At 51.7% G+C, this 16,576-nt stretch overlaps 1 protein-coding gene across 6 annotated transcripts in view; it reads left to right on the top strand.

The window, feature by feature from the left end:
- znf516 (zinc finger protein 516) overlaps positions 1 to 16,576 on the top strand; it is a 35,084-nt gene that overhangs the window by 9,825 nt on the left and 8,683 nt on the right. For all 6 annotated transcript variants that reach the window (XM_029129131.3, XM_029129132.3, XM_029129135.3 and 3 more), the window contains 2 exons: positions 10,449 to 12,686; positions 15,264 to 16,532. In XM_029129131.3, coding sequence (XP_028984964.1) covers positions 10,934 to 12,686; positions 15,264 to 16,532 — 3,022 coding nt within the window. In that variant the 5' untranslated portion in view covers positions 10,449 to 10,933. The remainder of the gene's footprint in view (positions 1 to 10,448; positions 12,687 to 15,263; positions 16,533 to 16,576) is intronic.

Here is a 16,576-nt window from a genome sequence, read left to right as displayed (position 1 = left end):
CCTGTGTTTTTAAATCAACACGGCGGTCGAGTGTGTAGATGCATATGCGACTGTCTGACACCGCTGCGTATGTGCTTTTAGGAGTGGAATTACCGGACTGTGTTGTTCCTGCCTGTATTCCTGCTCCTTCATTGTTTCCTCGGCTGCTATTTGCTACTTCGCCCAGTTCCCAGCTGCCTGTCTGTTGCTCGGGGGCCTTGTAGTCAACTACACAGGGAAAAGAGACCAAAGACAGGGAGCTTTTTAGCACCAGATCACCCCCCACCCCCCTCCTCCCGCACTCCCTACCTCACCCCACCATCTCACATCCACCACCATCACCACCGCCGACTTTTTTGTTCCCATTGGCTCTTGATGATTTGTGCAGAATCCCCCTGCACACTTGCAACCTCTTCACGATCCCTCTGGCCTCAGTGCCCTGTTCCAACATTGTATCCAGATGTGTGGAGGATGGTTGAGGGGGAAAGGGTACGGGGATCTACTCCTCCCTCTTCATCCCTCACCTCTCACCTCATAGACACCCTCCCAAACCGGGGCTTCTTCAGTAAAATCACATCACAACTAGGAAGAAAACAGGAAAACCTGTGGAGGAGAGGCCACTTCATTTTAATAGTCTATTGATCTATTCACATTGGTAAAAACATCTGTTTGCAGCCTGCTATAAGGTACTAGTAGCTGCTCCTATGCCTCTTCCTGAACTAGAACCATACAGATGAAAATCTGTTGCTCTTTAGGCCGACTGGCTGTGATCATCTAATCCCCAGCCACAGAACTCTATTTAAAGAGCGTAGCCATTAATCTCATCAGATTATACCTGACCAACTCCACAAAACCACCCAATTAATAGTCTTAAGGATGACAACAAAAGCCCGCCTTTCCCAAAAAACACACCCCAATAAGCCACACAGAAGAACTTGACCCATTTATGGAGCGCTAATCTCATACTTAACCTCCAACAGGGAGGCAGGCGGGGCCTAAACCTGAACAAAAAAGCTCATAATGTGAATTAAAAACAAGCCAAATGTGCATTTTCGTGACGGCAGGCGTGATAAGTTATCCCGATCTGGTTGCGGCACGCTACCAGACTGCGCACGCTACGTGCTCCTCTAAGCTGGCATCTGCACACACGCAGATATGACTCATTATAAGTGCATATTGATCTGGCGGCGAGGTCTGAGCCAGCGGGGCCCACGAGCGGTTGAGATGCTTATCTTTAAATACCTGGACAGGCGGCTCCACGGGCACCGCTGCCCCAGATAGATCTGAAGTGGAGGTTCCATGGGCTTTACCTGGAGGACGGCTCTGCCCGGTCTTTATTCAAAGAATGGAGTCCTTCCGTTGCTCCAGTGTTTTTTATAACTGACATTTTTTAAATGAAACTTTTAGGGGAATTCCCGATCGTGGAAAATCCCTCGAATCTGCATTTATATCGTACAGTAATCACGGAAGTGATTACTGTACGATATAAATGTACCCCCAGAAGCCAGCGTCTCCATTTTTAGCATCGGTGTTGTGTAAAGCCGTCCACTGGTGCGATGCGGGGAGAACGGCGGCGTGCGTAATCCTCCCGTCGCCGCCCGCTTGCGTAAGAGGCCTGTGCGTTTGTGGCGCTGACTTGGCCAATGCCCCGCTGCTCCGGCCTAGTGGCTGTTTCGCTGCCGGGCTGATGAAGGTAACTCCCGTCGGAGGGCATCTGATTAACTGTTAAACGGAACCAAGTGTGACCTAAAGTGACCTAAAGAAAGTAAAACCAAACATGGGTTTTTCGCCCGCTAACTGTTTTTCAGGCATGTGGACCAAAGGGCTCAGCGCCCTTGGCAGCAGCTCGTTCCCCTCTCTCTCTGACATGATGAAACCCACTACCACACAGGCTGACGCTCCCGCCGCTGCTAGCGCTCCACGCTTCCAGATGTTCGTCTGGTGAAGCCGCTGCTGTCTAAACACCCAGAATCTGGTGCACGCGGAGCGGTGCCTCGCTGCACACGGGCGCGACCCAGGAATGCCGCGTGTTTACCGACAGGCTGCCGCGATCTGGTTCCCCCGAAGCCACCTGCCCCCGAAGGGAACGGAGCCTCCCTGCTTCAGACGCGTTCCCCCGGCTTCGGCTTTTTAGCGGCTGCTCTGGTGGACTCGTCTTCAAATCCATCTCCAAACCTCTGGATGCTCTCAGGTTCATTTGACACATTGGGGCGAACGGCTCGCAGCTGTCCTAAAAACAGCGTAATCAGATAAATCTGTCAAAACAAGGGAAAGCTCGGCTCAAATGTCTTGACAAATCACACTTTACCCTCCACCTCCCCGTGCGCGACTCCGCGCACACACTGGGGCAGGCTTGTGTTTACGCTGCGCGGCGTGGTGGAGGGTTCTGCTGTAACCAATCCAGCACATTGTTTCAGTGTGTCTGCTGGATAAATGTTTAGGGAGTGGATTCTGGCCAGTTTCCTGTTCCATTGCAGCGAGCACCAGTCACACCGGGCTGTGTAGTCTGCGACCGAGGCCTGGAGTCACTCCTCCACAGAGAAAGTTTGGGGCGAGGGAACACCCGGCGCGATACGCAGTTAATTACAAGAGGGAGCGACGCATTCATGCCGCCATTCATGCATTCATCGTCCAAACTCCCAGGAAGTGGAGCTCCTGCATGACGGGCATTGTCTGCTGGCTCCATACCACTGCTCAGGTCTCTCTCTGGCCCTCTGCCTGCCTCCATGTCTTACACCTCCTTCCTCTCCCTCCCTCACAGTCGGCTCTTATTATCTCAATCCATCTCCTGCCTCGACTTTACATCACTATTTACCACTTATCTTCCCTCTGCCGCCCTCCCTCTCATTATTTGCGCTGCCTTTTCTGCTCTCCTCTGTTCGGACGCTGCCTCGTTCCCCTCCGTATTAGTTTAGAGGTTTTTTTTTTTCCACTGGTGCAGGTTAACAAGCCGGCATGATTTCATCAATGCGAATCAGTCAGCCTGATAAGACGTGACCCAGATGGGATCTCTGGCTCTTTTTATACAGCCATCCATCACGAGCACATCGCCACATAGGCGCTCGCTCCTTCTCTCTCTCTCTCTCTCTCCCCCCTCTCTCGTGGTAATGCCTGTCAGCCAGTGTATGAAAGAAATGTGTCATCAGTGCACTCTGTAGGAAAACTCTGTGTCCTGTACAAAAGACTAACAACGTGTGTTATTCTCATCGAGCAGCCTCAAATCCTGCGTGGTGCTTCTTTCTTTTTAGTATTTTTGGCTGCGATGTAGGGCACACAACAGCACTTCCTAGAATATTCCTTTAGGGACATTTGATGCTCAATTATGGGTTTATGGTACATCAGAGAACCAACATGAGTCTTTATTAACCCCAGAGGCAATAAATAGGTTTCATTTTCTGCCTATTCTTTTGGCATTTTGAGGATTGAAAGGTCTTAGCAAACATAAGACACGTGTGTGCACATTGAGGTCAATGCAGTTCACTTAGATTTGGTGAATATTTAATGTGCTACACACATGAAAGACATTTTTATCTCCAGCCAAGATTAAAGTGACGGATTTCGTATTGACTCACTCGCTTTAAACATCTGGTTCTGCAAATAATGTTTGTCTCATGAACCCATGGTTAATTTATGTACTTCTGTATATTTTGTGTTTGTGGTTTTCACAGATACTCAGGGTTCTGAAAACAGCGTCGCTTTTTCCAGGCCATGAAATCGGATTTTACCCACAGGTTACTTTGTTTGGAGCTGTGCTTCTTTTCTAATGTGTGTGTGTGTTTTTCTGTTCTCGTGTGCTCAAGAGCAGTGTGTGAACCACCTCGCAAAAAACAACAACTGCCTGTTTGAGCCCACACAGTCTTTCTGTAGTAGAGCCACCAGGAGATTTCTGTGGAAACCCTCCCATCCTGCCTGCCAGTGTGTGTGTGTGTGTGTGTGTGTGTGTGTGTGTGTGTGTGTGTGTGTGTGTGTGTGTGTGTGTTTGCGTGCGTGCGTGTGTGTGTGTGTGTGTGTGCAGGCGGCGAGGAAGAGTCAAAAGCAGATCTGTTGCCCTGTTGTGTTCTCGTAGCTGCTCTCCACAGCTCTTGCTTGCAGGATGTGTTCTACAGATTTTGCCTCGAGGTAAAGGCAGGTTTGAAAACAAGTAACCAAATAAAAAGGGAATTCAAACAGACAGATTTGGATTTGGAAAAGGAGCATCAATGAAACACTTTGGGATGGACTTTGGTTCCCTGAAATCTGATTACAGCGTCGTCCTCGCTGCATTTTCAAACCATTTTAACTGTGGAGGGGATCTTTTGCGGAAAAATGATGCGTTAAATTACTGAAAAGTTAGTTTCCTGTCAACTGGTTCCTCCTAATAAGGTTCAGAGTCCTGTTTTCTCTCTGGGAGCCAGCTGGTGCTAGGAGTAGAGGACGCGGGCTTCTCGCATCAATCTGTGTGAAGTGGCAACTGTCCGTGGTAGCGTTTATCAGCTGTAGCTTGTTAAAATTAATACTGCGAGTCAGACAGATTTCCAAACCCAAACCCTAGGCTGTTGTCTTGTTAACGTTCGCCCATCCTGCTGTTGTCTGGGCTGCTCACACTAAGCTGAAGATGCACACTTCTAAACGATATTAGGATGCGTTTGCAATGTAATCTCTGTCTCACTGAAGGACGCGGTGGCAGTGCACTGTATCGAGTCTGTGATGTCGTTCGTGTGCGTGTGTGTGCGTGTGTGTGTGTGTGTGCGTGTGCGTGCGTGTGTGTTCATTCACCACTTGGCCATCTCGCTGCAGCAAAATAAAACAGTTATGTCAGAATGTGCGACAGTGTGAAAGACTGGTGGCCAGATTTGAGGTCGCCGGTCTAATTACACTTCAGAGAGACGGATTTAGGCTCCCTCGCAGAGGTTGTTTGGGGGCTGCAGATGGATGAAGGAGAGCACAGAGGAAGAGCTGGGAGAAGAATGGACAGTCATGGGTGTATGTGGGGGGGTGGAGGAGCTTCAATTTAGATTCAAATGGAGCACCATTACTGCAAGTGCTCCTCCCGCTTCCACTGCTCAACAAGTTCCTTCGGGCTCAAACCCACCGTGATGCTTTTTAAAGTTAATTTAAAGCAACAGCGAGTAAAGCGGGGGACTGAAACATGCAGCCGTTAACAGGGGACAATGAGACACTTTCATCCCAGCCCAGAGTTCGCATAGACAGTGGATCTTGGCGCGGGTACGTGCGCGAGGGTGCGGGAGGAATGCTGCTGTGGTTCAGGCCGGGGACGGGGGCTCCGTCAGGCAGGAGCACCCAAGGGTTAACGAGCGGTGTGAGAAAAACAGGCCGAGAGCTGGAGGGGGAGGGAAATGTCCATGCGCACACACACACTTGCAAAAACACACAACTCTCAGAGGAAGTTGATGATGGCCCATGAGAGCAAGCATCCATTCTTTACTTAACAAGCAGCCAAATTACAGCAGCAGCAGCGCTCTTTGTTTATGACTTTAGCGAAGTGAATCAGAGCAAACACTACAAAAAGCAACAATGTATGTCAGGAGTTCTTTATTTGCCCCAGTACAAGTTTGTCCCCATCAGTTACACTTACAGAAGTGAGCTCTGTGGGACTGACTCGAGCCTGTTGTCTTCCCGATTCGTCCAATAAGCCCACGAGCACTGGTCACTAAAATTTAACATGACAGTTCTGAACCAAACACCTGCCACTTCCTGCACACACACACACACACACACACACACACACACACACACACACACACACACACACACACACACACACACACACACACACACACACACACACACACTTGCAGACTCACTCTTTTCTATCTAAAAGCCCTTCTCACGCAAGTGGAGGAGGCAGGATCCCCTCTCAGCCCATTTGTCAGAGGAGGTAGAGGATCGGTAGTGGCTGAGAAGGGGCAGACATGCAGCGTGGACCCTCTCCATTGTTCTGGCTGGGTTTAAGGGATGAGGGGGTAGGGATGGAACTGGGGATAGGATGGGAATTGGAGACCCCAACAATGCCACAAAGCCCCCCACTGCTACTGCTGCTTATGAGCATGACCAGTTCTGACAAACCCTGACAAGAGGGAAAACTATCGTGAAGCTTAGCGCAAACTGGACTTAAACTGGTTCATGGTGAAGCTGAAGTCAGTGTGAAGACAAAGTTTAATGGACTTTAAAGTTGTCGCATAGACTGTGAAATGGCTGCTGCTAGTTGTTTCCTATGAACAGGTACAACATTGATATGTTAATATGAGTGTTTACAGAGCACACAATTCTTTCTTTCTTTCTAACCAAAGTGGGTTCAGACAAAGGAGCAGCACAAATGAGCAAAGCCGGCCTCAAAAGGGATCCTGGAGTTGTGTGGCATCACCAGAGGCACTGCACTGTACAAGGAGGGACTTAAACACAGCTGCAGCGCCATCGACGGCTCTTAGCCTCCAAAAAGATTGTCCCATCCAGGTTCCGTGCAAGGTCACGTCCACGTAACGGAGCAGGAGCAAATGCTCAATGAGCCCAGGTTTGGCAATGTAGGGGTGGAGCAAAACTCTGAAGATAGTTTTTGTTTTGCAGCTGACACATTTCACCCTAAAAAAGCCTCACATCCCCCGCGTGCGTGTGTGTGTGTCCAGCTGTGCTTTACCCGTCTCCATTGTGGAGGTTACAGCAGACCTCTTTGTCTGTCGGTTTGGAGCGGGGTGGGAGGTGAAGAGCAGTTTGTTCATAATGGATTATTGATTGGTCTGAGAATACACTGTCTCTGCACTGTGTGTGCGTGCGTGTGTGTGTGTGTGCGTGCGTGCGTGTGTGTGTGTGTGCGCGCGTGCGCCTCTTTAACATCCCTCCTGTCCCGCTCGGAGCACTGAATGTCTCCTCTCTCTGAAACGACTGTACAGAGGCCGGTCCTCTGCATGTTGTGCTTGCTGAGGCGCTACGTGCATGCGTGTGTGCGTGTGTGCGTGTGTGTGCATGTGAGCAGCTCTCTGTAGAAGCTGCGCCGTGTTCAATGCAGCCTGTATGAGGCAGTGTTAAAAGCCCACAGTGTGCCCGTGCAGGCTTCCAAAAGATATGTGTGGACAACATTAAATGCGCCCTCTGTGTTTCCTCGCTTCCTTCCACGTATGTGCGCTCGTTTCAACACAAGGTCCCCTCTTTATTATTTTTCCGCCCTCTGTGTAGTTTTATTTTTTTCCTCACGCTCGTCTCTGAGCTGCTGTGTGGGAGAGAAGCTGAAGGATGCCCCACACGAGAGCGACCTGCAGTCGTTACCGGTGATAAGGCGACAGCGTGAGTGAGTCAGTGTGTTATGAAAGACGGTCGCTGCACCCTTGGGTGCGAGAGACTTGTGTCATGGCTGCCTCAGAGATGATTGCTGTGATGAAGGAGCACGCCGGCTGAGTGACAGCGATTTCTATCACGCAGGAGCAAAGCAGTGAAGTGTGCTCTCTGCCAGACCTTTGTTCTGTCTAGCACTAATAGTCCGTCTGAGCACGCTTCATAGTGTTGCATTAAATGCTCTGTAAACTTATTGGAAGGCCTCTAGAGGGGGCAATTAAGCAGATTACAAAGATTGTCCCTGCGCTCAGAGTAAAACCAGATACAGGACGGGTGTGTTTTTTTGTCTTTAACAACATAACCTAGTTTTAAAGGCAAGCGGTGGCTTAAAAAAACGTGTGAACATACAGTGAGAACAGAGGAGCTGCTCTGTGTGTGTGTGTGTGTGTGTGTGTGTGCGTGTGTGTGTGTGTGTGTGCGTGTGTGTGTGTGAGCAGGTCCTCTGGTGGCCCGCACGCACAGCTCCGCGCTGTTTGTTTCGAGATTCGCTCCAGATGTGAACCTCAGGAGCTGCCGAAGCAGAAATAGCTGCGCTGAAAAGGTTGTGATTGGATGAGAAAATAAGAGCGGATTTCCTCCTCGCGCTGGATCTCAGCTGCTACGGTTCAGCGTTCCTGTGTGTGTGTGTGAGTGTGTGTGTGTGGGGTGGTTGGGGGGTGGGGGGGTCAGAGCAGCAAAGGTTGAGCATTCAAGGAAGGAGGGGTGAACAATTTTCCTTTTAGTTTGACACAGCAGTCATTATCAGCTGCGTGTCGGCCTCCCCTCGCTCGCAGTGACTCATGACGGCGCAGCTTAAGTGTCCAATAATGGCACGTCCGATTCCCAAATAGGGTTAGACTGGTCTTAGACTGGTCTCTGAATTCAGCATGTGAGCATTATTTTATGTATTTTTTTGCCACATCGTGTGCAGTTACACCGTTGCGGCCTCTAACGCAGCTCCCGCGCCTCGTCTGCTCATTGCTGATCCTGTCCTCGTCTCCTGGACAGTTTCTGCCCCCTTGAGCCAATTTGTCTGATTCTCCTCCTCGGCCTGCGTAGCGAGGAGCCTGCATTGTTTCCCTTCACTGCTGGCTAATCTTATTACTTTTCAATTTGCACATGTGACCGCCTGGTGGATGACAGGCTGCCCCCCCCCCCCTTTTCCCCCAGACCCCCTGATCCCGAGTTAGCGTTTAATAGGAAGTACGACTGTTAATGTCACATACAGTGACGAGGATGAGGAGGCGGGTGAATCTTTTGTTACGGTCGCTTGATCCGCCATCACCTCATGTGATGGACGCCAGTCACCGACCTTTTTGTTTGTTCCTCATACGAAGTGGTGGAAAATCCTGGCCTTTGTTCCTCTGGGCACTCACCTCGTCACACTTAGAAGGAACAGCGCATGGCACGAGTGAATGCGGTGTCATTGGGCTGAAACAATTAAAGTGAGCGCATCATTGTTTTTGCGTACGGGACCGGAGTGAGCGGCTCGGTGAACGTCATGCTGAAGTCAGCAGGCCAGTGTGGTTGTGTTCAAGATCACATTTATTGGCCAAGTATTTTTGCACACATGGGGAATTTGACTCCTGCTGACATGCTAATGCTTAGCTGGCATATTGTTTAGCATGTCGCCACCCTGTGTATCGCATACAGCGCTACTAAGCACAAAATGCAGCCCGGGTCCACAGAGGCAGGCCCGCTTGGACCCGCTTGGACCCGCTTGGACCCGCTTGGCATTGCGGCAGATATCTTCGGTTTTGTCTCGATTATTGTTCTTGGGGCGTGTTCAGGCTGGAGCCAATGATCCCTCGCGGGGCACGGATCCCAGCGCCAGATTCCACGGCAGCTCGTCCAAGTCATTCCACGTAAAAACAAACCCGGCCATTGCTTCACCGGGCCGTGAGAGACACCGGTACCGGGGAACTTCTACATGTCTTCTATACACGCTGATTATATTTAGACACCAAGCGCTCTGCATCTGGTACATGTAATACATTAGGTTTCAAAGCACTACAGCTGCACTTCTGGCGGATGGAGCACTTGTTCACTGGGAACCTTAGCTTACTAAGCACTCCAGGAGGAAGCGTGGCGAGCCGTGCGGGCCAATGGCATAAATCTTTCCAGATAGATAGGTGGCTCTGGTGCAAGGTAGTCATTTTCAGCGCGAGAGTTTAAGACATATGATTGTTCTCGTGCTAAGTTCCCTCCTCCACCACCTTATCCTCTTATGATTATGATCAATTATCCACTTATAATTAGAGCCTGGCAGTAACTCAGCTTATGGGCTCTGGCACTCTATATAATAGCCTGTAATAATACTGCCAGTCACATTTCATGGAGTCCACACTTTCGGGCTGGATCGGGCACTCCAGCGTCCCGTGGAAATTTCTGTTCCATGCTTCAGGATTTTGCAGTCAACCTTTAGAAATTAAAAACTTGTCTTTAAAATATTTAGAGAAAAAGAAAAATTGAACCAAAAAGACCATTTCTTTCATTTCTTATGGCACATTGAAGCAAACACTTATATTCAAATACATTCAATAAAGATATGGAAATTATGGAAATATTCCAGCAATGGAAAGAATTAGTCACCAGAGTTAAAGGTCTTTGTCTCGTCTTATCACTCCGCCTCTTTCTCTTTCTGTTTGACTCTCCCTCAACCCCGCTCACCTCCCGTCTGAGAAACAGAGCAAAGCAAACTGTCTGAAGAGCCACTTCCTGTTGTGTACTTAAGATCCCTGTCATGTGATAGCGTCGGTTGAGGCGGGTGCGCGAGGCCAGCGCGGGGAGGGGAGTGCGGTGGCATTGCTGATCTTGCTGATGCGAGCACCCCCCAGCCCCCCACCCACCCCCCCTCTGCCATCCTGATTGTTTAAAGTGTCGACTCAGCCAGTGTGGCATCAGAGCGCCCCCCTCCCCGGAGCTCCGCACTATCACAACACGTGCACGCGCACACGGCGCGAGCCGCAGACACATGACGGGTTCGATACATTTAACCTTTTAGGGCCCGTGGCTTCAGGGTTGAGTAGAAAGGTGAATGAGATGGAAATTCAAAGTGTTTATTTAGAATTCGGAGCTTTTCTAACATGTTCCCTTTCACCCTTCTCGCCCCCTCCCCCTTCTCTCTCTCTCTCTCTCTCTCTCTCTCTCTCTCTCTCTCGCAGGTGGAGGAAGTACATGGTAATGTGACTCGTCGCCTGCTCATGTAAAATATAAAAACTGGGGATGCGGAGAAGACGCTAGTTAAATGAAGAGCAGGAGTTTTTCTTTTTTGGATTAGCTACACGAACACAGACAGAACTCCGACTCCAACTCACTGACAACAGCGATGAAAGCCCAACGTTCGTAGGCAAATGTTAAAGCCACGCAAGTTGCTTTCCACGGAACCAGTTGCACATAGATTGAGTCGCTGATTCACTGTCAGTGCTAGATGAAGATGGATAGATGGTGCTGCATCCAGTAACCGGAGAGTGCTAAATGTGCTGCTGTGTAAGCAGCCGCATCTTCGTATGATAGACGGCAGATAACAGCTTAACTGACCGGCAGAGGCGAGCTAGACGCCCCTCGATGAGCAGCAGCAGATAGCAGTAGTTCGACGTTTTATTGAGTTCGCGAAAGGCCTGGAAGACTGGGGAGATCGCTGCGGAGGATGAATCCTAGAGACAGCATCGAGGTGATGGACACCCAGGCAGGAGGTCAGAAGGAGAAGCTGGTGGCAGACAAGGCCTACCCTGGAAACGAGCCCGGGAGCGAGGATGACAAACTCCCCGGGGCGTACGACTGCAGCGTGTGCGGACGCAGCTTCCCGTTCCTCAGCTCACTGTCTCAGCACATGCGGCGCCACACGGGCGCGCGCCCTTATAAATGCCCCTACTGTGACCACCGGGCCTCCCAGAAGGGCAACCTCAAAGTCCACATCCGCAGCCACAAGCTCGGCACGCTCTCCAGCTACCACTCCAACGAGGACGAGGAGGGCGCCGCCGAGGAGGAGGAGATGAGCGTCTCGGAGGGCCTCGACGGCGGGACCAGTCCCACCAAGAGCAGCTCGGCCTGCAACCGGGTGATCAACGGCGACGGCGGCGAGGAGAGCCGGAGGAAAGTGCCTTCGCGGAGCCTGAAGCGGGAGAAGCCACTCACCGACCAGCGGCCGTTCTGCTGCCGCCTCTGCGGCTACGAGGCCCAACGGGAGGACCAGCTCCTCAGCCACATCGAGAAGGTCCACATCACAGCGGACGTGGAGGAGGAGACCGCCGTGAAGGAGGAGGTCGTGGCCGAGCCCGACGGCGGCCAGGCCCAAAGCGACGGCTCCTTCCCCTGCGAGACTTGTGGCCAGGTCTTCAGCCAAGCCTGGTTCCTGAAGTCGCACATGAAGAAGCACGCTGGGATACTGGATCACTGCTGCCGCATTTGCGGGCGGCGGTTCCGCGAGGCTTGGTTTCTGAAGTCCCACATGAAAACGCACAACACAAAGTCAAGGTCCCGTTCGAAAGCGGACTCATCCGAGCACCCGGCCACCATCAACGACGTAGCCCAGGATCCGGACATCTCTGCCGGCTCGGTGACGTCGATCTACCAAATGTGCTCCAAATGTGGGAACCTGTTCCACAACAAGGAGAGTCTGAGAGCTCACGAGAAGGTCCACACCCTTAGCAATGGCAGGAGAAGCCAAAGCCAGTGCAGAACCACTGAGGACGAGGACGAACCACCGGCAAAGAGGCGCCTGCTGGAATACTTAAGCCTCCAGCCCGTGGAGGAGAAGACACTGGATGATGAGGAGTGTGAGAAGAGGAATCTGGGCCAAAGAATCCAGGAGCTGGATCCGGTTTGCAGCTACCAAGCCTGGCAGTTGGCAACTAAAGGGAGAGTTCTGGAACCAATGGAGCCGAGTTACAAGGGTTCCAATGGGGGCAACGTAGGGGAAGAAGTCTTCTCCGATGCAACTGTGGTTTTTGAGAAGGACAGCAGTCGTTACGTCCTGAAAGCCCAAGAGAGGCGCGTCCCGGGCAGGCGCGGCAGCTCTGGGCTCCACGTCTCCACCGGCGACTGGACCCCGGACAGCCTTAGCGACTCGGAGTACCGGCCCTCGTCGCGCCAGGACCGACGGAGGCCCTCGCAGTCGCAGGCGTCCTCCAAGTCCAACGAGTGCTTCGAGTGCGGGAAGGTGTTTCGCAGCCGCCATCAAATGATCGTCCACCAGCGCGTCCACAGGAAGGACGGAGGCAGGGCGTCGGTGGGGGACAAGGACAGAGCAGCACGGGGCGACCGATGGGGCTCCACCAGCGACCCGGAGTCGGGCTCACCCAGCCGGCCCAGCACCCCGGGGTACGGAGACTCCCCACCAGCCTCCACCCTGGGAAACCAGGCTTCGGAAATGGGTACTGCAAACTCCGGAGAGCTCTCAGGTGGGTCAGAAACTCTTCCCTCACACTCTGGGTTGTAAATGATCAAACGATCCGAAGCCGATGTCTGATTGTTCGTTTCGGTGTCAGCCATTATCTGTGATCTATCTTTTACACAAGTCAGTACTCTCTCTTGTAAGATGGTGACTCAAGCCTCCAGCCTACAGCAGAAGAGGAATGTCTGTGCCAGACAACAGCATGACTAGCCTGGGAGATGGTTTTCTAGTGGCAGAAATGACTGTAGCCCTTTTGGAGCCTCCCACTCGAGGCCTCTGACTCTGTCACTCGGTAGTAAACATCTGTTGATGAAACGGGCTTTGTGTAGGTGCAGCTCCTCAGCTCACGGAGCTCTGTGGAGTGGGAACCAGAGCCACCTTGTGGTCAGAAATGAGCATTACACCTGACGGCAGATTTTTCCACATGAGTACTTACTGACCATATCAAATGCGGTCAGCGAGTTGAGCTGCTCCTGAACATCCTGTTTACAGATGTTCACCTGCTGGGTGTCGCGCTCAAAGCCGGCGGCTCAGCCGAACTTTGTGCCTTTAATTGGCACATGGGCCGAGCAGAGGACATGTTTGGGATGCCTGTCATTTTTTCACCTCCGCAGCCAATAAACGCTGCGCGGCGAAAGAGAAAAGTGAAAAAAAAAGATAAGCCTCCGAGACACCCGAGCCGCAGCGGACTAAAGGAGTCACGCATGTGCGGCATCCTTGAGAGAACGCCGCTTGTTCACGTCGGGATGGTGCGTAGCCCAGATCGGCTCCGATTGTTTCCATTCCTCCCTGTTAGCGCAGACGTTCAAAAATAGCTGCAACATTTCTTCGGGCCTGATCGAGCTGTGCTCTATTTCAGGTCTTCCTGTCTCAGGAAACTCCCCCCACCCACTCTATCTGTGTCAATATGATTCTTTGCTCTTCTTCTTGTGTTTTTGACGTGGAAATAAGTCTGTAGTGTAAAATCATAATCATTACTGTGGTATATTAATAGGTAACATGCATATACACACATTTACGGTACAGATTCTGCAGCATCAGGAATGAATGTGAAATAATGGATTGATGCACTTTAGCAGGTGTAACTGGATTTATTGATACCTAAGATAAAATAAATTTCAGTCTAGCATTAATCGGAAGAACGTTTTTCCGCCCAACCTTCTTCCTCTCACTCCTCCTCCCCGTCCCCACCGAGTCCTTCCTAATCTGTGAGGTTACCTCCTGTGACACTTAACTGTCACTCAGCCACTCTTCTTACCATTGAAGCCGCCAGGCCGCCTGATGTCTGAGGGATTGGTTATTTATAGAGTCACCTCCTGATGGAGAAGGATGCAGGCTATGAGGGAACGAGACACTCAGAGGACATTTCAGCCCCGAACGCCCCATTGTCCCATACCGCCATTTAGTTACTGTTTTGGGAAGTAAAAGTACACCATCCCTGGGTTCAAGGCAAAATGGTTGCCGAGGTGTTAGAGAGATGATGAACTCTGTGGTTGACATTATTAATAGTCTCTATGTGAGTGCATGGACAATAATGAGAAAATGAGAAACTTCTGAGCTAAAAACTCACGTTCTTTCCTGGCGATCGCTGCCATTCGTGCATCGCTCTGAACAGCTCCAGACAGTTTAGTCTAGATTGGCTCTGTGTATGTGTGTGTGTGTGTGTTCCTACAGGAAGACACACTCCATATGCTGGTCTCACTAACCTCCATGTGAATGCCAGCGTACGGCAGCGGGGGCCCGCTTTGTCTGAAGGCCCTTGTTTACTCAGATGCTTTTCTGTGTCTCGTGCTGATTTGCCAGACTACGCATGCTTTGTTGGGGAAACACGTCTGCTTACATTTACACCTTCAGCGTTTGACTGATCAGTATTATACCATTGCCTGACAGACAGGACACACCAGTCTTTCCACTCTGGCGGTTGGTATCACCTTGGCAGCGTCTGAGCTGTGAGCGTGGGGGTCAGGGCTGCCAACAGGAAGCCAAATGAAAAACAGATGGCAGGTTGCTGGTGCGGTAGAGCCGTTGTGCAGCTCGTAGTATGTGGAGGTAGCGCATGAGGTCCAAGGCCTCACACTTGAGCATATGTATGTTTCCCATTGCTTGATGTTAGTGCATTCTGATATGGCTGAATGACAGCTGCTACCACTACGCTGTGTGTAATAATGATCACGTTGCCTGTAACTCAACAGTAGGAGATTTCCAGTCGCCAGGGTCAAATTTGACTTCTGACAAAGAACATTTCTGCCACCTAGTGGTTGGTTTCTAAGCCTGCACTTCAGGCATTTACGGTATTAACTTGATACAATACATATATAAATAAATAAATGAAAGGCCACTTCAATCCAGTGGAATACTCAATTAAATCAACATCAATTCATGAAAGTCATATCTGACATGTCATGTCTACCTATCTCTGAAAATCTTTGCATTTTGTATAAAGGATTTAATCTCAAATACATGCACATCAGCGCCACCTGGTGGCAACACTCTGCATTGATTATAAAATAAAAGTAATATTAGAAGTGTATGAAAAATTCCATTGCTGTCACTGACAGTTGTCATGTTGTCATCCCCTCTACAGACGTGAAGCCTTACATCTGCAGCCTGTGTGACTTTGTCACCACAGAGTCTCAGGCGTTTCTGTCCCACGTCCGTGTCCAGCACCCAGCTGCTGCCGAAGATGGAGCCATGTCCGGCCGTAGCTCGAGCTCGGACAGAGCCCCCTCCGGTGCTTATCCCAAGCTGAAGAAAGCTCTTCTACAGGGGAGGACCGGCTCTGCTCGATCCTCCCCTCCGGATCCCAGCATGGTCCCTGTGGATCTATGCGTGAGGGCTGAGGGCTGCAGGGGCGTCACCTCCTTAACCGTGGATAGGAAGAGCCTCCCTAGCCACAAGTGCTCCTTCTGCTCACACTCCACACGCTACCCGGAGGTGCTGTGGATGCACCAGACTGTGGCCCACCGCATCAACAGCAGCAGCTCCAACCTGGCTCCCAAATGGGCCCTGAAGAGCAACTCAAAGGGCTCCAAGGAGAGCCCGTCGTCCAGAAGACGCACTGGTCCCCCACCGGTTCTGGAGGGGAAGGAGTGTCAACCGTTGCCTCCAGTGATGCCAGTCCAGCGCACACAGCCTCCGCTCAACTCCAGCGAGGCTTTAAAGAAAAGCAGGCCGGCCAGTCATGCAGCCACACCACCACCACCACCATCCTCCTCATCATCATCATCCTCCTCTATCCCCTCATCCTCATTCTCCAGGGCGTCCTCGTCCACCTCAGGCAAACAGGTTGGGAGAGCTTCTGTAAGACCAGGCAGCAGCAGCAAAAACACAGACAACCACAGTCATCAGTCATCATCGCGCTTTAGACCAAAAATGGAAGTCTACCCTCGGGGAAGCTCCTCCAGCTCCTCGGAGAAAAGCAACGGCTCGCTCTCGCGCCCCTCGGCCCCGAGCCCCAGGTCAGCTCCGGCGTCCAGGATGGCCGAGCGCTACCTGATGCCCCAGGAGGGCCTGGGCTTCATGCTGTCCAGCAAACACGGCCTGGCCGAGCACAGCCGCGCCCGGGGCCCGGCTCACCAGCCCCGGACCTCCCACAGCCAGAGCCGGGCCAGCGCCACCAGGCCCAGCGCCATCGCCCACGGCCACGGCGGCGCTCCGCAGACCTCCTCTTCCTCCTCGTCCTCCTCTTCGTCTCTGCCTTCGGACGCGTACAGGGAAGCGAAGCAGGAGCCCATCGCGGAGGCCCAGGAAATGCCCACGGACGTGTTCGGCTTCCTGAAGAACTACAGCCCCCACGACCTGGCGGCGCTGTACCACCGCTGGGGCTCAGCCAACGCCCTGCTGGATCCCACCGGTAGGAGCAAAGGTTCACTGCTCTGTTTTAGCCCATTTAGAAAA

This window comes from Betta splendens, chromosome 16, assembly GCF_900634795.4.
Source record: "Betta splendens chromosome 16, fBetSpl5.4, whole genome shotgun sequence".
NCBI classification, from domain to species: Eukaryota; Metazoa; Chordata; class Actinopteri; order Anabantiformes; family Osphronemidae; genus Betta; species Betta splendens.
The sequence above is the reverse complement of the archived record's forward strand: the minus strand, read 5'-3'. Positions and strand labels throughout refer to the sequence as shown.